Source organism: Ovis aries, chromosome 9, assembly GCF_016772045.2.
Source record: "Ovis aries strain OAR_USU_Benz2616 breed Rambouillet chromosome 9, ARS-UI_Ramb_v3.0, whole genome shotgun sequence".
NCBI lineage: Eukaryota > Metazoa > Chordata > Mammalia > Artiodactyla > Bovidae > Ovis > Ovis aries.
Window position 1 is genome coordinate 73276422 of NC_056062.1, and position 26990 is coordinate 73303411.

The 26990-nt window shown below is 40.7% G+C and overlaps 1 protein-coding gene across 50 annotated transcripts in view; it reads right to left on the minus strand.

Moving 5' to 3' along the window:
* Window positions 1–8559: 8559 nt before the first annotated feature.
* The window catches only part of RIMS2 (regulating synaptic membrane exocytosis 2), a 601609-nt gene continuing 583178 nt past the window's right edge, over window positions 8560–26990 (minus strand). For all 50 annotated transcript variants that reach the window (XM_027973139.3, XM_027973138.3, XM_060393832.1 and 47 more), the window contains 5 exons: window positions 18376–18517; window positions 14183–14295; window positions 13763–13864; window positions 12196–12335; window positions 8560–11430 (listed from right to left, as the gene is read on the minus strand). In XM_027973139.3, the coding sequence (XP_027828940.2) occupies window positions 11212–11430; window positions 12196–12335; window positions 13763–13864; window positions 14183–14295; window positions 18376–18517 (716 nt within the window). In that variant the 3' untranslated portion in view covers window positions 8560–11211. The remainder of the gene's footprint in view (window positions 11431–12195; window positions 12336–13762; window positions 13865–14182; window positions 14296–18375; window positions 18518–26990) is intronic.

Below are 26990 nucleotides of genomic sequence, written 5' to 3' on the forward strand. Positions count from 1 at the left end.
GAAAGGACTCTGATGCTGGGAGGGATTGGGGGCAGGAGGAGAAGGGGACGACAGAGGATGAGATGGCTGGATGGCATCACGGACTCAATGGATATGAGTCTGAGTGAACTCCGGGAGATGGTGATGGACAGGTGTGCTGCAATTCATGGGGTCTCAAAGAGTCAGACACGACTGAGCGACTGAACTGAACTGAACTGAACTGAAAGGGCCCTGGAACACCTCAAATTATTTCTTTTCTCTCTCAGAGAGAGGAACATTACTTAGGCTTTTTTAGTATGTTAAATTGAGTGGGAGGCATTGTCAAGTAAGTGGTGATAAAACTTCTTAGATTGTATCATATGGGTAAATATTATTAATGTACACATTCTAGAAATTATAACTCCTAAAATTCTGGTCTATCCTGGTAAATGGTATCATTCATAATTTTATTTTATTTTATTTTTAATATAAATTCATTTATTTTAATTGGAGGCTAATTACTTTACAATATTGTATTGGTTTTGCCATACATCAACATGAATCCACCACGGGTGTACACATGTTCCCCATCCTAAAACCCCCTCCCACCCTCCTCCCCATACCATTCCTCTGGGTCATCCCAGTGCACCAGCCCCAAGCATCCTGCATCGAACCTGGACTGGCGATTAGTTTCTTATCTGATATTATACACATTTCAATGCCATTCTCCCAAATCATTCCACCCTCACCCTCTCCCACAGAATCCAAGACTGTTCTATACATCTGTGTCTCTTTTGCTATCTTTCATACAGGGTTATCGTTACCATCTTTCTAAATTCCATATATATGTGTTAGTATACTGTACTGGTGTTTTTCTTTCTGGCTTACTTCACTCTGTATAATTGGCTCCAGTTTCATCCACCTCATTAGAACTGATTCAAATGCATTCTTTTTAAGAGCTGAGTAATACTCCATTGTGTATATGGACCGCAGCTTTCTTATCCATTCATCTGCTGATGGACATCTAGGTTGCTTCCATGTCCTGGCTATTATAAACAGTGCTGTGATGAACATTGGGGTACATGCGTCTCTTTCAATTCTGGTTTCCTCGGTGTGTATGCCCAGCAGTGGGATTGCTGGGTCATAGGCAATTCTATTTGCAGTTTTTAAAGGAATCTCCACACTGTTCTCCATAGTGGCTGTACTAGTTTGCATTCCCACCAACAGGGTAAGAGGGTTCCCTTTTCTCTATCACCTCTCCAGCATTTATTGCTTGTAGACTTTTGGATCGCAGCCATTCTGACTGGTGTGAAATGGTACCTCATTGTGGTTTCGATTTGCATTTCTCTGACAATGAGTGATCTTTTCATGTGTTTGTTAGCCATCTGTATTTCTTCTTTGGAGAAATGTCTATTTAGTTCTTTGGCCCATTTTTTGATTAGTAATTCTGTTGGATTTTGTACATCACAACAGTAACCAAATTTCTTTTCAATGGTACTGTAATCTTGGTTGGGATGAAAAAAGCATCCTGCTAATGGCTAGAGATGATCAGTTACTCTTTATGGCTTTACAGTGGCTTTTGATGACTCTGTAGCTATTTTATGAAGAAGTAGGGAAGCATGATAAAATCCTTTATGTGCAAGCACCTGTGGGAAAATAAGAACTTCAGGGAAAATAAGAAAAGGGAAGGAATGATGGTGAAGATATGCTTTTCAGGCCTCAACTCTGGCTGAGTTACCCTGCCCAGCTGCTCTGGCCGTTAGGCCAATCTATACATCCCTTCTCCCATTTTTCATTCTTTTCCAGGCCCAAATGCTGACACTGGGGCTCAGGACTTCCCCTCCTTCTGGGGACCAATTAGAAAATCCTGGGTTTGTTTCTGGGGTGCAGGGACTTATTCTGGTATGGCGATACCATCTAAGACAGGACATGGCACTCAATTTGAGTCAGGAGCCACTTCCAGAGCAGGGCAGCTTTCACTGCTGCTGTCTCAAAGGGGGCTGAATGCACATGACCAGACAGCTAGCTTTCTGACTTCTTTAACTGGAAAGATCACCACCTTCCTTTAGGGAGAGGATCTTTTACACCTGAAGCCCACTGGGCAGTACTCACATCTGAAACAAATTGGGACCTCAGTGAGGAAAGAATGCCCTTGAAAAGTGAAAGTGTTAGTCACTCAGTCATGCTAGACTCTTTGCGACCCCATGGACTGTAGCCTGCCCAGATCCTCTGTCCTTGGGATTCTCTAGGCAAGAGTACTGGAATAGGCTGCCACTCCCTTCTCCAGGGAATCTTCTTGACCCAGGGATCAAACCTGGGTGTCCTGCATTGCAGGCAGATTCTTTACCGTCTGCACCATCAGTACTACCCTCCTGGAGTACTATTTATTAGTACGTCTTGGCAAGGCAGGGGAAGGAAAGCAAAAGAGTTTAAACAGAAGTCAAGAAATTTAGCCAAGCAAATGAAGACTTCTCTGAATTTTTGTAAATGATGTATCAGGCCTACAGACATCATACTAATGTAGATCCTGAAGCCCCTGAAAATATAATGGTAAAGTTGAAGTTTTTTTTTTCACTTGGGGCAAAGTGTCTCAAATATCAGGAGAATGCTGCAAACACTAGACGATACATTTGGAACGAACCATTCTTAATTGGGAGATGTCGCCCTTAAAGTGTTCAATAGGGAACAACAACAGAAGAAAGATGATGCAAACGAAACACTTGTTTTTGGCAGTGGCATTGGAATTTCCTGAAGGAGAGTAACCAGAAGAGAGGTAAGCCATGATTGGGGAAGGAACAATGTGCTTACTCTAAGGAGGAAGAACATTAGCAAACAAATTGCCCTAGGCTGAAACATAAGAAAGACAGTAAAAGACAGAACCTCATAGAAACCTCATAGAAAGAGGGGAACACTTGATGAATGAAGAGGCCCAGGGCCTCCCTTGGACTTGGGCTGTCTATTTCCCCACACCCAGAGCCCCAGGTAAACGACAGTGGGGAATCAGCTGCAAGTTTGCTCAGCTGAAGTAGAAGATTGATCATCATCCTGGGAAAAAGCTGGAAGATGGCACCAAATTCTCGAAATCTGGTGATGCTGCCATCGTTGATATGGTTCCTAGCAAGCCCATGTGCGCTGAGAACTTCTCTGACTACCCTCTTCTTCTTGGACCACTTTGCTGGTGGTGACATGAGGTGGATGGTGGCTGTGGGTGTCATTTAAGCAGTGGACAGGAGTGTGGGTAGAGTTGGCAAGGGCACCAAATCTGCCTGGAAAGTTCAGAAGGCTAAATAAATACTATACCTGCCACCCCAGGCTTAATCAGTGCTGGAAGAACAGTCTCAGAACTGTTGGTCTCAACTGGTCATTTAAGTTTCATAGTAAAGGACTGGTTAATGACGACAATGGACTGTAAAACTGTCAGAAAATGGAAAATGTTTTGTGGACTATTTTGTGTGTGGCAGTTTTAAGTCATCAGTTTTAAAAAGCAGTATCTTTTAATTAGTTGAAGCCCTTTTAAGGGCAATTCTCCCCTGATTTGGATTAAGGTATAGGAATTATATATCCTGGAGACCACAATCAACAGGAAAAACTGAGAGGATGAATACTAATTTGAGATAAGATGGACATGAGTTTGAGTACGCTCCGTCCAGGAGTTGGTGAAGGACAGGGAAGCCTCATGTGCTGCAGTCCATGGGCTTGCAAAGAGTTGGACATGACTGCGCGACTGAACTGAACTGAAGGCCTTGCCAGTTGCCCTGCTATAGATCAGTGCCTTCTGGGTGGTTACCAGAAGCAGGCTTAAATTAAGCCTCTTTGAAATGGTGAATGGTTGGTCATTCCAGGTGTCTGCCCAGGCAAGAGAATCTATAGATGATTTAAAAGACCTGCTGCTGCTGCTGCTGCTAAGTCGCTTCAGTCGTGTCCGACTCTGTGCGACCCCAGAGACGGCAGCCCACCAGGCTCCCCCGTCCCTGGGATTCTCCCCTAGCAATTACCAATTATGCTAAAACTTTGGGCACTATACTAATCTCTGTTTATGAGCCTGCCACCAACAGATCTGCCTATGCAACTGGAGTGATATCACTGTAGCTGGAGAAGGGTCAACCAATTTAATTTTGCTCAAATACAAATAGCACAGGAATTTAGTATATGTATTGTGAACTGGAATCAAAACCCCTAAGTTCAATTACAAATTAGACAAAAAAGTACTAAGGGGTTTCATGAGGTTCAGATAGCTGTATTAAAGAGAGGACTGCTAAAGATTTTAAGGAATATTCGTTACCTCTGCAAATAGCCACAGCAGTATTTGTCCTTTTCCCACCAGATGGTGGAGTAGACACTGACAGTGAGGAGTTGTGATAGGAGAGAAATTTTGTATTCTGTTACAAGTTAATTGATAAAAGGACACTGCCTATAAGTTTAAATTATACATAATGGCCCAACTCTAGGAACCTTGCCTCTCAAGTAATGAACGTTAAGCTAGAGAACCTTCGTTTAGCTCTCAGGAAACATCCTCCCACCTTTGGATGACTGCAGGCAGGAAGAAATCAACACATCCCCTCTGAAGGTTGATGGGAACTAGGAAGTGTTTGACTTTACTCTCTCCCCTTTTACTATAAAAGAAACCTGAGTTCTAACTCAGGAAGATGGTTCTTCAGAAGACAAGTCCACCACCTTCTCAGTTGACTGGTTTTTGAATAAAGTCGCTAATCCTTGCCCAACAACTTGTCTATTTATTGGCCTGTCGTGTGATGAGCAGTAGGAGCTCGAACTCGCTAACAGTGAGCCTAGGAAGTGTAAAATTCCAAAAGAGAGATTTAGGCTAGGTGTTTAGGAGAGAGAGTCTAACTGTCAGAGACTGTGGAATGGGTTGCTTTGCCGAGTTTTTCTCTTCAGCCACTTGCCAAGCAGAGGTTGGATGGCCACCTCTTAGGGTTTTTCTTAAATGCTATGAGATTGTTCTCAAAGACTCCTTCAAGATTCTACGATTCCATCAGCCTTGTCCTTGGCCAAATGTATTAATTAGGACTAGTGACTTCAAATAGCAGACACCCAACTAGTCAACAGCTAGAATGGATGCGCTTTCTGAGAACAGCAAAGATGCAGCCAGTCTTCAATCATAATGGAACCAGTAACATGGAACCTGCAGGACTCTCTTCAATTCATGCCTCCACTTAGCTTTGCTGACTTTCTATCAATGAAATTTCCATCATATAACAGAAAACATAGCCACTGATAGCTCTCGGTCTTTTTTTTCCATGAAATTTCTGTTATGGGAGATGAGCTGCCTCTTTGGTGTCAAGGCAAAACAAGACAAAAATAAGAAATCTTCACAAGCAAGGATATAGACTGACCCATTTTAGGAGTCTGCACCCTCTATACCACCATCAGTTGAAACCAGGAGAATGGGATTAGTTAGGAAATGGCAGATCTCTTGGGAACTCTGTGGATAAATCAGAAAAGGAGGCATACTGAACAAAATGACACCCTACTCCAAAAGCACAATTACAGAGAGCTGGTGCTCAGGCATTAAGAACAGGACAGGTTTAGTCTTTCTGATTCCACCATATGCAAACTATTAACAGAAATTTAAGGACTCAGGAATTATCCATATTGATAACAGCAAGAACATCAGAAAGGGATATTCACTGTTAAGGCTGAGTATCTGAGACCTGTAATCGCTTAGTGCTGAGCTAGGTCCTACGCTGTGTACAGAACTATAGCCTATGGTTCCTATATTCAAAGATTTAACAACTGAATGGGATTAGGACTGTGCATTCTGAGAACTATTTTAAATACAATTAAATAGAGGATTCCAGGGTAGGAAATGGCAACCCGCTCCAGTATTCTTGCCTGGAAAACTCCATGGACAGAGGAACCTGGCAGGCTACAGTCCATGGGATTGCAAAGAGTCGGACATGACTAAGCATGCTGCTGCTGCTGCTAAGTCGCTTCAGTCATGTCCGACTCAGCAGCCCACCAGGCTCCTCCATCCCTGGGATTCTCCAGGAAAGAACACTGGAGTGAGTTGCCATTTCCTTTCGGAGAAGGAAATGACTAAGCATACATGCACGCAAATAGAGGATTTACAGACAGTTCTCACATCAAATTTAGGTTATTCTCAACAAAACTCTCAGTGGTGCAGAAATAGCTTAAGCTGTAGGAATCTGCATTCACTCCATTTATTCATTTGTTCACTCGTATGCATGTCTTATGAACTCACCTTTGCTTTAGCCACACTGTGTAATCAACATGGTAGAGCTGCAGTTCCTTCTCTCAGATTTCTTAGCTGCTGTTCTCTGCCTGGAATATTCATCTAGCTCCCATCCCCCATTGCCACTATTACCTTGTGTTTAACTCCTGTCCATTTTTATAGATACTAGCCTTCCTTGACTCTCCCAACTGGTTAAAACACTGCTGTATATTCCCATAGCATTTTTGCCCTGGGAAAGGTATCTTATTTGTAATTTTTCACCCAATGTGTGTCTTCTTTATTAGAATGAAAGTTTCATGAGGACAGGGCCATGCTTTTTCTGTTTACTATAATGCCTAAAATTGTGTCTCAAAATAGCAGGACTAAATAGTCATTAACTTGGCAGATATTTATGAAGCATCTTTGTGTACAGCATTGTTTTTGGCATTGAGTATATAAAACAGGGGAGAAAAAAGGTATGATCTCTTTCTTGAAGGAGCTTATAAAATAGTCAAAGTGTAGATTTAATGATGGAAGAATGTCTAACTCAAAGTCCTTGTGAAAGTCACTCAGTCGCGTCCAACCAGGGATTGAATCCAGGTCTCCCACATGGCAGGCGGATTCTTTACCATCTGAGGCATCAGGGAAGCCCATAAATATGGGAGTGGGTTGCCACGCCCTCCCCTTTTCCAGGTAAAGAACTGATTGCCAGAGAGACTCAGTGACTTAAGTCACATCATACAAAGAATTTGAGTGTCACAAATCGTTTTTGTTCCCTCTTACACACTGCTTCTCAATACACATTTCACACACCAGAGGTGGATGTGTGAACTTCTATTCATTCGTGCGCGGATGTTAGAGACCGTCGAGGAGGCATCACGGACTGTGTGAGTGGAGACAAACATTCAGAGACCGTGTTCTTATGTCAAAGGTTAAGTTGGCACAGGCAGACAGCTTGGTGATTTCTTGGCCAGTTCTCCCGAAGCCCTTGTGATGGTGATCATGAGGTACTTTATCATTACTTTTGAACCCTTGGTGTCTAGAGTTGCTGGGAAAATGAAGGCGTTGGTCCCAAGAGCATCCATGTGTTTAGGGTTCAGTTTGGAACTGCTATAGAACTCAGTCTTCAGCTGGGAATTGCAGGAAGGGACTAGCATTGCACTTTTGAGAAAGTAGAAGGGCTTTTCAGGAGAGGGCATATAAAAAAGGCAAGGAGAGTTTTAGAATAGGAGTGTATGAATAGCAAAGAAATAGCTCACTAGAGCAGAGAGTATATATTAATGAAAAGATAATTGGGGCAGATAGGGGGACTGGGGTTCCTTGGAAATGGAAATAATGGCTGGTTCAGGGGATGGAGAGAGGACTAAGTTTGGATTGCAGTTGGATTTCTTATTTATCAAGTGAAAGCATGAGCCGCTCAGTCATAGCCGACTCTTTGAGACCCCATGGACTGTAGCCTGCCAGGCTCCTACATCCATGGGATTCTCCAGGAAAGAATACCGGAGTGGGTTACCATTTCCTTTTCCAAGGGATCTTCCCAACTCAGAGACTGAACCCAGATCTCCCGCATTGCAGGCAGATTCTTTACCATCTGAGCCCCCACGGAAGCCCATTCTAATCAAACTCATTTTGCAGTTTGAAGAATCGCCCTAGAAGGTATGGAGAGACCCTTTCTTCCATTCATATGTGACAGAAGCCAGTCTCTGGACTAGTTGTTATATGTCAGTCATAGCTCAGTCGGTAAAGAATCCACCTGCAATGCAGGAGACCTGGGTTGATTACAGGGTCTGGAAGATCCCCTGGGGAAGGAAATGGCAACCCACTGCAGTATTCTTGCCTAGGAAATCCCATGGCCAGAGGAGACTGGTGGGCAACAGTCCATGGGGTCGCAAGAGTCAGACATGACTTAGCGACTAAACCATCATATGTCAGGTGACCACGGATAATTCTCCAACTGAAAAGGCACCCCACCCTAGTCTCCCACAAAGCTGGACCGACACATCAGTGGAAACGCAGCATAGAGCCAACTGTCACCCTTGTTATCTCCACCCAGGAATGGCAGAGCTTGAACATGATTCTGACCCTGCTGTCAGTGGAGGCCACACGGACTCAGAAATTTCATTCATTTAAATTTGGGAGTTGCCAAGTCACTTCATCAGAAAGCACCTCAATGTGGAATGACCTTTTGAAAACCAACAAGTTTAATGATGTGAGCTGAAATCCTTTGGTGTTTAAAATAAGTGCTCTGCTGAGGGCTACTTGCTAAGAGCCAGTGGTCTGCTTCTGTTACGGAGAGGCAGAAGATGATTTCAGTGTCTCTAAGTGATGTGTGGGTTCAGGAAATGAGCTGCAGCAGGTTTGGGGATGCGTGGGGAGAAGAGAAGTCAGAAGGCCATGCATACAACGTCTGTAAAGAAAATGTTTTATTTAAAGTGTTAAATACCATCACCAGAATGAATTTGAGTTTTACATTAGTTGGTGTTCATCACAGGACTAATCTGCCCTTTTTATTTTTTCCAACTGGAATTCCCTTTACTTTTAAAACATATTATGTACAGGGCAGCAATGGTCACTGGCATAGTGCTATTTACATGACTAGGTCACAAGTTGAGGTGCAGACATGTGAAAATTAAAAAAAAAAAACACCAACTTTAAAATAAATACTGCATAATGACAGGTATGTACAAATATTCCATACAGTCATGTCCTTCTTATTAAAATTAGAAATAATTTATATAGGAATATGCACAAAAGATTATGTGACTGCATCTTAGTATCAGGAAAATGTTAAACGTTTATTCTAAGGGATAGTATAGACGCTATAGGTCTATTAAATCAATTGTTGCTGGTACACAAGTGTCTAAATTATTTTATTCGTTTATTTCGCAACTTTACCTGGGTCCATCGCAGGTCTCAGAATGTCAAGACACAGTCTTGGTGTATCTCATATTGCACCACATAGAGAGAAGGCATTTTTAGTGATACTCACTTTTAACTTTTGCACCATATCAAGCGTGATAGTTTTTAACGGTCAGCACTGAATTTAAAAGGAACACAAAAGAGCAGTTTTTGTGCATGGCATTAACTTAAACAAATGGTATGTATGTAGATTTCAAAAGTTGTTGCTAGAAGTTAAAATCAATCTATAAGAACATGTTATCAAAGTGTACAGAAGGAAACAGAAACTATGGGTGGCTTATTACATTACTCGATGACTTTTCCTCTAAAGAGGGGAACTTAAGAGAAATTTGACCTTGCAGCACCACCCAATGGTAATAACTGTCTGTAAAACCAAAGGCAGGGGTTTGATTTTAGGGCATTTGTGTGTAGACTTTTGGTGATGGCATCAAAGAACTGTTAACAGGCAGATTGACTTTCTTTGAATTACCTAAAAATTGGAGCTTTAAAATTATCTGTTGCAAATTTATGTTTGCTATGTTTCTTTAGAAATATAATTTGTGAAAAATTGAGTTTTACTACAGAAAAATGAATTAATAAACTGCCCTGTCTTTCAGGGCTCCAAATTTTTAGCAGTGCTTTTATTCACATAGTAAATGGAAATTGACTAAAGAAATTGCTTTTAACTAATTAAAAACAAAACCTAAGACCTTCTAGAAATAATACTTTAACCCCTGTATGAATAATGCTGGTGCTAAAAACAAATTTATTAGACATTACAATGGCCACATGATTTTAGGATTTTCCTGTAAACTGAACTTGGAAGGTGAAAATAAAATTACCATGCACTGTACAATAAATTGCAAAAGTTCAAATATCTTCTTTATCAAACACATGCTGACTTACTTTAATGCACTCCCAAGTCATGTTGCAAAATCCTTTTCAACATGCTTGAAATAAAGAAAGCTTTTAAATAGCTTTTTCCCTCCTTGAGAAATTCAGAAGTATCTACAGCTCTCAATCGAACATGGGGTATTAAGAGAGTATCAGGTCAAAAAACTTGTCATTTTTTTTTTTTTTAGCATAATGTTCACTCTAGTAGGGAGAAAGAAAATAAAAAGATTAAAAGAGGGAGAAGAGGAAAAGTGAGAGAAAGGAAGAAAGATGTGGACAATTTGCACATGTTGAACTTTGTAAGACTTGTATATTTACCATGGAAATAAATTGAATATATTATACTTATTTGTCACATAAAGAGAATTTTAAGTATTTTCTAGAAAGTATTTTCTTCTGCAATGTCTGCCAAAACACAGACTGTGATTAAAGAATAAACATGGTGTGTCTTTGTATCACCCTGCTGCATTCTCTCCCTTTTTTAAAACCATGCACTAGTGAAATTTATTTTTAAAAATAATATAAATTGTCAAAAATGGCTGATTTTTAATTTTTTTTGCAAGTTGCAGCCCCAAGAAAATAATTTAAATATTCAGCTAATCTGTCCATGCAAAAAAAAAGTTTAATTTCATTCAGTACAATGTAGCCACAGAATTTTGTTTTTCAGAGTCCAACACAACTTGGCATTAGTGAACGACATGCCTGCTGGAGCTCCGAGGTCTGCCACTGCTCACGTCGTCACTTTGGACCGGCTGTTCCTGTCCAGTCCGGGGGAGGGCTGACGTTCTGTCCTAGACCTCGTCTTTGGTCTCTTGCTTTTCACCTGATGCTTCCCAGGACGTCAGTCCTTCATTTATATCATGGCTTAATGGCTGGATAGCTCCATTTCTGTGGCATCACAGGACTTTGGGGGTCAGAGAAATGAAGAAAAAGGAACAATAAAAATATAAAGGTGCCATTGAAAAGGGCTTTTGTTGCATGAAACTGACTGATTCTTTGATATTAATCCATGGCTTCAGATTGGACCAAAACTCGAGTGTTACTGAACTCCAAACCTGATAGTTCTTCATAGCTCCGCTCCTTCACCTGAGGGCCTCCTTTAGGGCACAATGTGTGCAACTTCCTCTGAGAACACAGGATCGCTTTGTATCCCTAGGAACAGGCTCAGAAGACACAACATTAAGCATGCAGTGTTACCAGGGTTTGCGACCTGTGATTTTTTTTTTTTTTTTGTAACGCTGGTTGCTATGACAACAGTTTTACAGCTGCTATGAACGAGAGTAAGAAGGTCCAGTTGAACTTTCCAGAGATGATTGGGAAGCTCTTCTTGTCAGAGGGGCCAAGGTTGGATCTACTAGGGAGGAAGGGGGGAAGAGTTTGAACCAGCCAATCACCATGTTGGATAGCTCCAGTTCATCTAAAAGTATCTGGGCCACTCCCATAAAGGATTTGTGATCCATGCGGCCATAGTCTCCCCAGACAATGATCTGTTGGCAAAATTAAAAGAGCAATATGTCAGTACAATCATGTATGTAAGAGCTTGTAAACCAAAATACAATCGATTAATGATAGCTCAGTTGGCAAAGAATCCACCTGCAATGCAGGAGACCCCAGTTCAATTCCTGGGTCGGGAAGATCCTCTGGAGAAGGGATAGGCTACCCACTCCAGTATTCTTGGGCTTCCTGGTGGCTCAGCTGGTAAAGAATACGCCTGCAATGCAGGGGACCTGGATTTGATCCCTGAGTTGGGAAGATCCCCTGGAGAAGGGAAAGGCTACCCACTCCAGTATTCTGGCCTGGAAAATTCCATAGACTGTATAGTCAGTCCATGGGGTTGCAAAGAGTCAGACATGACTGAGCAACTTTCATACAATGTGCTGACATCAAACATCAAGTTATGTAGTTGTATTTAATTACTGGGATAGTTATCTTTACTGGAATTCAAAGGTACAGTCGGAAAACTCTACAGGAGTGTTAGGGTCCTAAGCCATTAAGAAGATGAGAGCTAATGCGTGATGGGGGTTTACAAGTCTATAGTTCACTTTAAAAGAAACTGTGTATGGCTTTTTTTCATTTTTTTTTTCCACTATGGTTTACTACATTCAACATAGTTCCCTAGTGTGTACAGCTTTATAGCACTGGCCACTCCTTGGAAGTTTCCCAAGAATTTCAGCTGAGGGGAGGATTGGAAGAGAATGTTTGACTCCATGAAGACACCTTCTTAGGTAAGGACTATACAATTCAGTAAATACCTGTAAAACCTTTCCTTGAGGACTTTCTTCAAAAGATAATAGTTGCTGGTAAAGGGGTTCCAGCGTTTTTCTTGCCACTTTCGTTTTCTTTTTGGCTATGCAGACTCCATTATCTAATAGATACACCTTTACATATGGTGCTTGGGAAAGAAAACACACAGGAGAGTTAAGTGATGAGCTATGATTACAGAACACCCAACTTATGGATGGCACCTGCCACAGCTTAGTCTTAGGTTAAGAGAGCCAGCGGTCAAAAATCACTGGCCTTTCCACATTATTAGATAAGCAACAGATAAATTATTAGATAACAATAGATTAGATATCAGTCATTCAGGTAGTTTTAGGCGGTTAACACAGCCTCTGAGTTGATTACTATTTTGCCATCAACTGGGTTTATATACTGCTTTTATTTTATTTTTTTATTTTGTTTTGTTTTTTTTTGTTTTTTTTTTTTTTTTAGTTTTTTATTTTTTAAATACTGCTTTTAAAAAAGAAATCCTTCTAGTCCCTAACAATATCCAGGAAAGAGGTCTCACTCGAATTTTCATGTGTCAGTTCATAAATCTAGTTAAACGTGCTCAAAATCATACTGTTTTACCTGTCCCCATGGACCATTTATCAATTATTTATTGATGGTGTGGGTACAAGACAAGGGTGGGGTTTGATGTAATATGTTCAAGTTAGCTGGAAAGAGGAAACTACTTATAAATACCATGGATTGATATTTTCCTGACAGACTCTTTATAAAAGCATTTTCATGCACATACAAATTGCGGTATTCTTTCTAGCAATCAGCTGACTGAACTCTGAGACCTTTATGAACACAACTGTCTTAATCACCACTGCAAAGTTGTACAATAGGTAACACTGGGTAACAACATGAACTTTCTAGGTTAGAGATTCAAAATTACAATTCGTTCAGTGGAGGTGCTGAGGTGAGAAACCAAGTTTCAGAATTATTCTGTACATCAGGTCTGAAGTTGTCTACATCTCTGCACCAGGCATCTGGAATCTGTGGCATTCCCTATGGCTCTAAGCACCTTAGATTATAATATTTTGGTACAAAATGTGAGATAGCAATAAAAACTTATAATGGTGCCTCTCTATACACTCCAGGAAGTAAGAGTCTTCTAGCTAAGAACGTCCTTCGTCAATGGGTTTATGCTATTTTGGGGACCTATATCTTTCTATATTTCTTCTAATTCTAGAACTCTAAGGATTTCTAAGGAGAATTTTGAAGCTCATATAAACAGAATAACACAAAATACCAGCTAACAAGAACTTCTTAGGTAATTTATTTTGTGCAACATGTACGTAAGTGTGATAGTTTTTATTTTGGAGGGTTTCTACCACATATATGCTTATTAGCTAATGACTTCTCCCCACCAGGTCACCCTCACTGGGTGCTCACTCAGGAGAAATGCAAACTACTATAGATAACTGGCTCCTTTATCAATAACCTTAATTATCTAAAAACAAAGTTTTCAGCATCTCTTGAAAAACAAAGCCTCTGAATTGAAAAGTGTAGATTCTGAACAGTCACAGAAGAAATCTCTTTTGTTCTTACCTGGCAGTGTCTTGGAACCTGGTTTTACAACAAGGCCACGGGCCCGAATTATTTCCACCTCCAGCTGTCCCTTTTTGTCCATCATTCCTACCTGAATGTCACCTAATAGTGAGTGAGGAAGAAACAAACAGGCCTTAACATACAAAAGCAGACAGAAAAACGCTTGTATCAAAGATCTTGGCTTAACCTTGTTGGATCATTTCCCATGTATTTTCCTAAATTCAAATATATTTAAAAATGTATCAATGATATCTTACTTTAAAAAGCATATAAATTAAAATGGAAAAAGTTGAAGTTTATACTGTTAAAATTAAAGATAATCATTCCAGATAATATTCCTAAAGATCTTATGAAATTGGGGAACGTGATTTTTCAATAAGCTAAAAGGAAAACAGTGAATCACATGACAGAAATTCTTACCCATTGCGGGTGTGGCCAGTGTTTGGCGCCCCACTAGCTGGGCAGGGCCAAGGCCATCCAGAAAATCACTGAATTGGCTATCCGAGGCCAAGCGGACACCAGGGAAGATCAGGCTAAAAGCAAACAACACAGGATTATTTTGTGTTACCCTCAACTCTTGTTTCCATCTAGCCCCCTGCCTGTGGCAGGAGAAGTTGGTATCGCCATTTTGTCACATATTAATTGGATCCCAAGCGCCCCCTGCACCTCCACGGCCCTCCTTCCTTCTCCTCCAGCAGCCCTCGTTCTGTACTGCATGCACGCTTCTGTCTGTGTGCCTTTCTCTTCCTTGTCTGGAGGGCATGAACTGTGAGTTCTATGTATAGCACTCCTACACGCTGAGCACTTATTCTGTGACTGGCATGAGCATACTGAATCTCTTAGCTGCATTATGAGACAGTCTGTTATTTAATCCATTTTTATCAATGAAGAAAGCCTTCAGATTACTGCCATCAATACCCAAACGCACTATTTCTTCCTCCTTAGAGAAATAAAAAATCCCTTTCCCAACACACTTTCCTCTTTAGCTACAATCTCATTTCTCTCCCTGGAATTTCTTGAAAGAGATGTCTCTATGTACAATCTTTTCACTTTCTTTAACTTCTTTTTTTTTTGCCTGCTGCACTGCACAGGCATGTGGGATCTTAGTTCCCGACCAGAGATCAAACCTGTGCCCCTTGCTTTGGAAGGTCGATGTCAACCACCGGGCTGCCAAGGAAGTCCCGATCTTCAATTTCTTTCCTCTCATTCTCTAGTGGAACTGTAATCAGTTTTCCCTTGCTCTCTTCCAAGCTTTTTCTCTACTCCACCAAAACTTCTCTGATCAAGGTTATCTAATAGCCACAGTGGTAAATCTTGACTGGTAATACTCCGTACTCATCTAATTGAACATATTGGTCTCGTTTGATCCAAATGATCACTCCCTCTCACTTGAAACACTTTGCTTCCTGAATTCTCTAGTCTTCTGGTTTTCTTCTGTAGCTATTTCACTGTTTCCTTTGCTAGTTCTAGTGCTAAATATAGCCGCTCAATCCTTTGACCTCTTCCCTGTATGTCCCAATTCCCTTGGCAATCTCATCCCATCTCCAGGTTTTAAACACTGTCTGCAGTGACATTACCTTGACTGACATCTCCAGCTTGGGCTTCTCCCATAGGTCCCAGACCTGTATTCTAACCGCTCTACTTACCTGCCTGAATGTCTAACAGGCAATCAAAACTCAACTTGTCCCACACTGACTCTCAACCCCCAAACAAACAGAAAACCAAACTCTGTTCTCAAGAGGATTCCTATCTTAAATGGCAACTTCATTATTTCAATTGCTCAGCCTTGCAGTTGTCTTTCCTCTGGACAGACTGCTAAAGCTGTAATTCCCAGTGTGACTGTATTTAGAGGTAGAAACTTTAACGGGATAGTTAAGGTTAAATGAGGTCATAACGGTGGGGCCCTAAGCCAATATGATGGTGTCCTTAGAAGAAACACCAGGGGTACATATGCAGAGGGGAAATACCATGTGAGGACCTTGTGAAAAGGTGGTCATTTGGGGGCCAAGAAGAAGAGAGGTCTCAGGAGAAGCTAAACTTGCCGACATCTTGATCTTAAGACTTTCATCCTCCAAAACTATGAGAAAATAAATTTCTGTTGTTTAAGTGGTATTGTTTCTGTGTTTTGTTTCTTTTTCTTTTTTAACAGTAGCCCTCACAAACTTCCCAGATAGCTCAGTGGGTAAAGAATCTGCCTGCAGTGCAGAAGTCTCAAGAGACACAGGTTCAATCCTTGGGTCGGAAGATCCTCTGGAGAAGGGCATGGCAACTCACTCCAGTATTCTTGCCTAGAGAATCCCGTGGACAGAGGAGCCTGGCGCGCTACAGTCCATGGGGTTGCGAAGAGTCAGGTGCGACTGAGCACAGCACAACAAACCAATACACGCTCTTTCTCTCACATTCACATCAGATGCATTGTTGAATCTTACTGGTTCTCCTGCCAAAATGCATCCAGAATCTGACCTCACTAATGCTACCATTCATTATGGTCCCAGCCATCATTTGCTCCTTCTGAATGATCCCCCTGTTGCCACTTTTTGCTCTCCACTCCCACAGCAACCAGACTGATCTGTTAGAGCTGAAGTCAGATAATGTCAGGTGTCTGCTCACTGTCCTGTATTGGTTTCTCATCCCAATCGGAGTGAAGCAAAGTCCTTGAAATGATATGTAAAGACAACACCAGCCGTGCACCCCTGCCCACCATATCTTACTGTCTAATTTCTTACCACTTCTGCCTCACTCCTCAGGGATGCCCTTCCCATTGTGGTTGCCAGGCAAGCTCCGGCCCCAGCGCTGCTTCAGCCTGAAATGTTCTTCATATACCTACATGCTCACTAACTTCCTTCAGATTTTTACTCAGATGTGGCCCTTTCCCTGGAGAAGGAAATGACAACCCACTCCAGTGTTCTTGCCTGGAGAATACCAGGGATGGCGGAGCCTGGTGGGCTGCCGTCTATGGGGCTGCACAGAGTCGGACACGACTGAAGCAACTTAGCAGCAGTAGCAGCAGCCCCTTTCTCTGTCTGTCCTTCATAATACCCTACCCTTAACCTACCATCTCTCTTCCTACCTTTTCTCCTTAGCACTTACACCACCCAGTCTATTATATATTTTACTAGATTTTCTTATACATGCACTTCAATACATTTTATAGTTTATTGTCTATCTTATCTGCTAGACTGCGAGTTTGATGAGGGTAGGGTTTTTTTTTCTTCTGTGTTTACTGCTGTATCTCCAGCACTAGAACCGTGCCTGCAATACTGTGTGTACTTATTAAACTCAATTAATGAATAAAAGAAATGAATGATAAAAAATCAAATAAGTGAATCTTAAAAAATTACATAACTTGCCCAAATTTGTATAGCACCAAAAAGAGATTAGCATGTAAGCCTATATGATTCTAAAGCCTATGTCAAACCAGCAACTGAGTTTTGCTCCCTTGTGTGATTGATATCCCCAACTCATAGTGAAGCGCTTAGAACATTAGAAGGTATGGAAATGCCTGTTGAGTGAATTTATGCGTATTAACTCCATTTCTCCAATAAGACCATAAGCATTTGGAGTGCAGGGGTCATAGTTCAAACATTTAAAATCCCTAACAGTATCTAACACAGTACTTTGCAGTGATGAGTGCTCATGCACATTTCTTTTTTACTTGACTCTCCATCTCTTTTAAGACTTCCTTTATCAATGTCAAATCTGTTTCTTCCCCCAAGCTTAATTCCCAAATATATAATCTGAACATTTTTAATGCTTCCATAACTATCACACATAACCTTATTTATAGATGTATGAAAACCATATACATCTCTTGTATTTACATAACTGCTATGCAAATGATTCCTAAGGCAATATCATCAGCACTGCCAGCCGCTCCCATGGCCACACATTTGTGAACTTGACTATACACTATGTTGCCTAAGCATCTGCTGCTTCCATAGTGATGACAGATGAGGTCACTAAACCCCCCTTTCCTCTATTAATGTCCTTTACATATCCATCTACAGCTCTGCAGTTGCTAATTACTGTTAATTCGTGGGTGACAGGGCTGTACAATCTTTACGAATGCCTCAAAAATATTTCAGACACGGTGGAGTCAAAGGAAAGCTACATGATAATTACATAAAGGAAAGGCTCAGCAAAGCTTGTGGCATTTCGTTTTTGTTGTTACATTTATCCAAACTGTTACTGGATGGAACTAAGCATGTATCAGTTTTCTATATTTTTTAGTAATAACTGTTAGAGCAAAGATTTTCAAAATTAGCACTGTACATGTTGCATGGGCATAGGAACTTTAAGTGTTGCTGTGTTTTTATGTATTATTTCAAGGTAGGGCAAGCTTCCATTTGTGACAGTTATATTTAAAAGGCATATATATATAAAGGCATCTTGCCTTTAAAGTGAAACACTTTATCCCCAAACCTATTTCCATTGATAAAAAAAAGCTAGGCACGTCACATTTCTCAGTGGCAGGTAAGCAAAAGTTTCCTTCACAGCAAATCAGCCAGTGCCCCAGAGCATGCGAGTTAGCTTTTGTGAAAGCACAGAGAGACGGGGAGAGAAGGAAGACTGCAGCGAGGCGTGGAGACCACTACTCAGCCAGCATCACTCACTTTCCTTCTGAGCTGTAGCTGTTCATGCTGCCGTCGGTAGATTCTCGGCTTGCTTGTCGAGTCATCCAGTTCCTCATTTCCACAGCCAAGCCTGTTTCTGTACTTCTCTGGACAGTGCTCCGTAGCTTTTTACCCCCGGTTTCTGCAAAGACAGAAAACAAAAGAGGTGATAGTTTTGTCATCACCATCACGTAACAAATGTATCAGCCAAGCACTGAGGTTCTCAGATGGAAAAAAAAAAAAAAAAACTGCGTAAATCTAAAGTACTTTTATGAAGGAGACAAAAGGTATTTCAAATCTTGTCTTGTTGAGTGGGATGAAAATTTTCTAAAAAATTGTCAAGAAACACAAAATACCGTTGTTTTATTCCCATTTAAAACAGTGTTCAAATAGGTAACAAAAGGAACAAAAAGGTTCAAACTATGTAAAATAAAATAAGCTTTGTTTTCATTGTAATATTTAAATCAAGATTTAATTTATGCCTGTCTTTTTTTCTTTCTTTTTGTCACAGTCAAAGAAGTAGGCCTTCATATTATTTCCAAAGAATAGGTAGTGAGTAATCCTCAAATTCTACTTTAAACTTTCATATAAAAACTTGTTTTTGTAGCGTGATGAATATTAGAAAGTATAAATTATAAAGAAAGCTACACTAAGTAGACAGCCCTGCCTGAAAACACTTCTCACATCTGTTGGCAGTTTTCAGAGAGATTCTCATGCTGGGTTTTGCATTCCCAAGTGAAAAAAGAGCTTTTAAGTTTTTGGTCATGGATACCCACTCCAGTGTTCTTGCCTGGAGAATCCCAGGGATGGGGGAGCCTGGTGGGCTGCTGTCTATGGGGTCGCACAGAGTCGGACACGACTGAAGCGACTTAGCAGCAGCAGCAGTCATGTTCTTAGGGCTTCCCAGGTGGCTCAGTTGGAAAATAATTCATGGAGACCCAGGTTTGATCCCTGGGTTGGGAAAATCCCCTGGGGGAGGAAATGGCTACCCACTCCAGTATTCTGGCCTGGAGAATCCCATGGACAGAGGAGCCTGGTGGGCTCCAGTTCAGGGTGTCACAAAAGAGCCAGACACAACCCAGCAACTAAAGTACAATCACCACCAAGCCATGTTCTTAAGGCTCTTTAACAGTCTGACTAGGAGGTTTGCTCATGGAAGCCCACTAGGAGGCCAAATAGGAAAGAAACGGAGTCAAGGCCCCAGATGTGGCAGAGGCACAAACTGCCATCTGCAGAGGACAGGAAGAAGGAGCGCCTGCTCACAGAGGGTGTGGGATTTGAGATGGGCTTAAAAATTGGGCAGATTATGATCCAAGAAACAGCCCTAATTATCAGAGACCTTACAGCTTAGACTGTGGAGCTGAGAGACAGCTAAAGCTGCAGCAACATGGGGATGGCTCAAAATACTTTTATTAATTTACATCCTGTCAGGCATAACTATTCATCCACATTGACCATACATATCATCAGTATTTTGGGAGATGGTAAGCTCTTTTGTTGCCTGGTATTAATAACTTCCTTTTAGATCAATAAATATTTGGTGATATTGCCAATGACTTGTGGAAATTCTTTCCATCAAACCTCTTGAAATATATGCTCACCATTTTGAAACACTGCTTTAAATTTCAACTGTTCTCCACTTCCAACTTTAATGTACATCAAAATGCTTTAATAAGTACATATAAAATATGTAATGCCTGGTCTACAACTCAGTTCCATAGATCAGTAGATATATAGACTGATCTACAACTGAGGCTGATATTTCAGATAACTGATAGTAAAACATGTTGTACTGATATGAACTATTAAGAGGAGATACATCATCGTCCACAGATGAGGGAAAGCACATCCTTCCAGAGAAATGATTAGTTAATATGTGTACAAAATGATAAAATGTGAAAATTACTCATTTGCAACCTCCAATGGAATAATTCAAATAAGACATATCAATGGATGCTAATGCTAATATAAATAAAATTATATTAACATAAGCCAAAAAAATCATCCTACAAATTAGTTCTAATCACTAAAGGAGAATACGTATTTAATACTGGGAAACCTGGCTATTGCCTTCTTAATCATGGAAGTGAACTTAGTAGCACTAATAGTGTGACAATCAATCACTGTAGTACCTATCAGGTTGATCTGGACAAAAATATACAACCTGTTTTTAATGAGGTCTTTGTAACAATCTTCTAAGTTTTCAGAAATAAGATAGAATAACAAGATAAATGATATACACACACAAAATCAGATGAACCCAGGACATGGGATTTTGTTCAAGAATCACTTAAAATTAATATCATGAAAATGAACAAGGTGGGAGAATTGTCCCAGATTTAAAAATATCACAGGATGTAGCCATTAAATGCTATGAGTATACTTTGTTTTTGTTTTTGTTTTTTTAAAGAAACCCTAAAAGCAAAATACTAAAAGGAATTTTAGGACAAGTAGGGGAAATCTGAATATGAATTGGATATTAGATAGGATAAGAAAATTGTTAATTTTCCTAGGTAGATAATGGCATGTATTATATAAAATTTCCTTATCATTAGGAGATACATGCTGAAGTATTTAGATCTCAAGTCTTACACTGTTTGCAACTTACTTTCAAAGAGTATAGCAAAAAATACGCATATTCATAAAACAAAGAATGAAATGTTAACAACAATAAAAAGGATGGGCATGAAGAGTAGATCTTGACAGTCATACACTCAATATTTGTGATTTTATTTGAGAGCGATTCTCAGAATGGCCACATTAAATTGAGTGAAGTTAAGTCAAAGACAAATATCATATCACTTATATGTGGAATCTAAACAAATGGTACAAATGAACTTATTTACAAACAGAAATAGAGTCATTACCAAGGAGGAAGAGGGGGAGGGATAAGTTGGGAGACTGGGATTGACATATACACACTATTATATATTAAATAGATAATTAATAAGGACCTACTGTATAGCACAGGGAACTCTACTCAATACTCTGTAATGACCTATTACAGGGAAAAGAATCTAAAAAAGAGTGGATATATGTATAGTATATATAACTGATTCACTTTGCTATACAGCAGAAATCAACACAACTTAAATTAATCAAAATAGTAGTAAAACTTTGTACAGGTATGAACTGGAATCATGAAAGGTGCTGGGCTGGTGTGAGGGAGTCCCAGCCCCTCTGTGGAAGCTGCACTGTTCGCTTCCAGTGAAGAATGCTTGAATGAAAAATCACCACCAACTGAGACATACAACTTCAGTGACATCTGAAAATTCAGAATGAGGGTATGCACAGAAAACATGACTTCCCAAAGGCCTCAGAACACAGCCTTTGCAGTGTCCAAAATCTACTATTTTTCATTTAATGTCTGACTCATCACAGCAAAGTGACTTGAAAACCTGCTAGTATAGGGTAAAGCGAACTAGCCACCATTTGAGAAAAAGTAACAGCACAATCGGAGAAGGCAATGGCACCCCACTCCAGTACTCTTGCCTGGAAAATCCCATGGATGGAGGAGCCTGGAAGGCTGAAGTCCATGGAGTCGCTGAGGGTCGGACACAACTGAGCGACTTCTTTCACTTTTCACTTTCATGCGTTGGAGAAGGAAATGGCAACCCACTCCAGTGTTCTTGCCTTGAGAATCCCAGGCACGGGGGAGCCTGGTGGGCTGCCATCTATGGGGTAGCTCAGAGTCAGACACGACTGAAGTGACTTAGCAGCAGCAGCAGCAACAGTACAATAAGCATGTAATCCTCTTGTTTACAGATTGCTTTTAACGTGTCCTCTTTAGAATTTTCACAATCCCCATTTTACAGATACAGTATCCAAGGGTCCTAGTTGTGACAAAATCCCCTGAAGTCATACAGAAAATAACCAAACCAGAGTTTATACACAGTTTCCTGACTCCCAGTTCTCTGCTATTCCCTGATTTGCTGTCAGAATATAACTGATGAGTAGCCTGTACAGCTGTTCAGGGAGAGGATACTGAGCTGTAGGAATATATGGAAGGCCCTACTAGAAGCAACTGCTGGGATGGAAAGAGCAGAGCACAGTGAAGAGGTTGGGCCCAGGTATACAACTGCTTCTCTTTGAATCCCTTAAAATCCTTACATTATCATGTACCAGCTGGCTAACATGAAGCAAGCTACCTTTTCTGTGACTCAGCTTTCTTAAACTGTAAATGGCAATGATAATAATAATGCCTACCTCACAGAATTTGTGAGGGTTAAGAAAAATACGTTTAAAATGCTTAGGATAGTGCCTGCTATATAGAAAACCTTCCATTAACGACACTTATATGCAAAGTACATCATAAGAAACGCTGGGCTGGAGGAAGCACAAGCTGGAATCAAGATTGCTGGGAGAATATCAAGAACCTCTGATATGCAGATGACACCACCCTTATGGCAGAAAATGAAAAAAAATTAAAGAGCCTCTTGATGAAAGTGAAAGAGGAGAGTGAATAAGTTGGCTTAAAACTCAACATTCAGAAAACTAAGATCATGGCATCCAGTTCCATCACTTCACGGCAAATAGATGGGGAAACAGTGGAAACAGTGTCAGACTTTATTTTTAGGGTGCTCCAAAATCACTGCAGATGGTGAGTGCAGCCATGGAATTAAGACGCTTACTCCTTGGAAGGAAAGTTATGACCAACCTAGACAGCATATTCAAAAGCAGACGTTACTTTGTCAACAAAGGTCTGTCTAGTCAAGGCTATGGTTTTCCAGTGGTCATGTATGGATGTGAGAGCTGGACTATAAAGAAAGCTGAGTGCCAAAGAATTGATGCTTTTGAACTGTGTGTTGGAGAAGACTCTTGAGAGTCCCTTGGACTGCAAGGAGATCCAACTAGTCCATCCTAAAGGAGATCAGTCCTGGGTGTTCATTGGAAGGGCTGATGTTGAAGCTGAAGCTCCAATACTTTGGCCACCTGATGTGACGAGCTGACTCATCTGAAAAGACCCTGATGCTGGGAAAGATAAAGGGCAGGAGGAGAAGGGGAGGACAGAGGATGAGATGGTTGGATGGCGTCACTGACTCAATGGACATAGGTTTGGGTGGACTCCAGGAGTTGGTGATGGACAGGGAGGCCTGGCGTGCTGCGGTTCATGGGGTCATGAAGAGTCAGACACGACTGAGCGACTGAACTGAACTGAATGATATTGTCATTAATACTGAGGCTTCCCTGGTGGCTCCGAGGGTAAAGAATCTGCCTGCAATGCAGGAAACCCAGGTTCTATCCCTGGGTTGGGAAGATCCCCTGGAGAAGGGAGTGGCCACCCACTCCAGTATTCTTGCCTGGAGAGTTCCATGGACAGAGGAGCCTGGCAGGCTACAGTCCATGGGATCACAAAGAGTTGGACACAACTGAGCAACTAACACTTTAACTTTTCATAAGTATACATATGGGCTTCTAGACAGGAAATCAGAAAACATGTTTCCCAGGCCAATCTCTACCACTGTCTAGCTGGCTCTATGGTCTTCTCTGAGTCATTATCCCCCTTCTGAGTCTCAGATTCCTCATTTATGAAAAAAAGAGGAGGGGGAGGGTGACAGATGATCTCTGGTCTTTTAGCTCCGAAGTCTGAGTTTCTATCATTCGTGTATGACCATGACCATGATTAACAGCATACACTGAACAGAGAAGGCTACTCATTGTCATCTGATGAACTCTAGGCATATGCTGCCGTCTATGGGGTCACACAGAGTCGGACACGACTGAAGTGACTTAGCAGCAGCAGCAGCAGGCATATGCTATACATTTATAATAGCTTTTAAAAATATGTCTTCTAAATGTACTTTTATCTGATACATTCATAGACTTATTTAAAAAGTAAATGTATTTTTCAATACTGCAAATCCTTTACATCACATTCACAACAAAAGTAATTTAACCTAAACACAATTCATTATGATGAATCACATTTAATGTTTCAAATGCTTTATCATGTTATTCAACCAAAAAATCTATATAACAGAGAATGCCTATATAAAGTATATTAGGCAGAATTCTAAGATGACTCCCATGATTGTGCTACCTTACATGGCAAAGGGATGTTGCAAATATAAGTAAGGTTGCTAACCAGTTGACCTAAAGATAAGGAGCTTATCTCAGTGGGCCTAACATACCCACATGAACATTTTGAAAGCAGAGTACCATCTCTGACTGGTTCCAGAAGAGTCAGTCAGGGAGATCTGAGACACAAGAAGGAGTCAGTGTACCTTTGTGTCTTGAAGATGGAGGGGACCATGTGGGAAGGGTCTGAGAGTAGCCTTTAGCAATGCCTAGCTGAAAGGCAAAAAGAAAATGGAGACCTCAAGGCCAACACCTGCAAGAGGCTGTTCTCTGCCAATACTCAGCCCAGCCAATAGCCTGACATCAGCTATGGGATGTCCTAGGCAGGAACCCAGCCAGGCCAGATGTGTCCTACAGAACAGTGAACTAGCAAATGGGTACTGTTTTAAGCTGCTAAATTTGTAGTAGTTGTTAAGCAACAAAATGTAATTCCTTAGATTAACTTTTTAATGGGATATGTATAAAAATAACCTGTTGTGATCACAGGAGTAGACCAATGGAAATTATTTGTAAGAACTCAACAGCCATGATAAGGCAAAGTATATATTTTAAAACATATATATAAATATATACAAATGTGTACTTTGTCATGTCCATCTCTTTGCAACCCCATGGACCGTAGCCCACCTGACCCCTCTGTCCTTGGAATTCTCCAGGCAAGATACTGGAGTGGGTAGCCACTCCCTTCTCTAGGGGATCTTCCTGACCTTGGGATTGAACCCTGGTCTCCTGCATTGCAGGCAGATTCTTTGCCCTCTGAGCTACCAGGGAAGCCCCAGTATTAATAACATTATCCTCTGGAGAAGGGAATCGCTTCCCACTCCAATATTCTTGCCTGGAGAATTTCAGGGACAGAAGGGCCTGGTGTTACAGTCCATTGGGTTGCAAAGAGTTGGACATGATTAAGCACCCATTTGTATGTATATACACATATATACACTGCACAACTATCATATACATATATATGATATGTGTGTGGGGGTTAAAAGATGTTAAAAAATACTTAGGTAGCAAACTATAAAACTAAGGTCCAGATTATGTTGCTGCAGAGCTCTTAAACCATTCATTCTAGTGTTGGGTATTTTAAGACAGTGTATTTGGAGAAGGTGCCTGCAGGTAAAAATCAAATTCTTGAAGTACAAAACATCACAAGCAGAAAGCAACACAGGAGATGTCCCTGTTATTCTTCGTGTAGTCTGATGACTCAATTGCTTGGTACCTTCTGAATTCAAAGAAAACCACTTGATTAAACAAACAAAGTGTCAGTTTCCCCTAATAATAGCTGAAAACCAGGAAACCCTTTCCTGGTGACTTGACAACAAAAATCAAAAAGTCCTTCCTGCCGCAGATTTTAAAATTCTCCCAAGCCCCAAAAGGAGGCTCACAGTCAAATGCCTAACAATCTCAGAGTGACTTTCCAAATCCTGTGTCCACAGAACCCATTCCTGCTTGCTCTTATCTGGAAATCTCACCCTTTGGCAGACAGACTTATTTTAGAGTCAGGATTTTCCTGATGTTAATATGGAAAATGATTTATGGAAACAGGTTGAAGATAGATTGGTAGATCCTGAAAAATGACTTTAATTTTTGGTTTTGACCACAAGAGTTAATAAGCCTATTTACATATTTTATTGAAATATTTTGCAAGTATAATTTAGAGAATCCATTTGCATTTCATCTAGAGATTTTTTAAATGCATTAAAACATGAGAATTTCTAAAATTACTGATTATAGAATCTCAAAAGCTATTATAGGGATCCAGTGTATCATTGTAATTTTATGTACTCCCTTCCTATAGCAATGAGCAAGTTGAGGTTCAGAGTAGCTACTTTCTCTTTAATAAAAGATTTTTATCTTTAAAAACCAGTAATGATTTCAAACTGTACTTTAGCTATCTTTTATTAATAACTTCTCTAATTTCTCAAAATTTCAAGTTGCCTCCAGCACTCTGGCTGGCTACTGTTTAGTAACTTCACATTGGTAGATATATCAGGATGTGAAAGAGGTTGGTTTATTTACCCACGTGGCCCAGCAAGCCCTCAATATATGGATATTCCTAAGTAGATTACTATATGGTGCATGAAAGCTTGTTCACTTATATTTATGTTTGCTAGGGCTTCTTCGGAGAAGGCAATGGCACCCACTCCAGTACTCTTGCCTGGAAAATCCCATGGGCAGAGGAGCCTGGTGGGCTGCAGTCCATGGGGTCGCTAAGAGTCGGACACAACCAAGCGACTTGACTTTCAGTTTTCACTTTCAGGCATTGGAGAAGGAAATGGAAACCTACTCCAGTGTTCTTGCCTGGAGAATCCCAGGGACGGGGGAGCCTGGTAGGCTGCCGTCTATGGGGTTGCACAGAATCGGACACGACTGAAGCGACTTAGCAGCAGCAGCAGCAGCGCTTCTTACTATAATAAACATAATTCAAGTCTCTGAAAGTCTAAACAAAATAGGGACAAATATCTGACAATTTCTTTTGGGCTAATCCAGGATTTGCATTAACAACTAAAATAAATAGAAATTAATAGAAATTAACC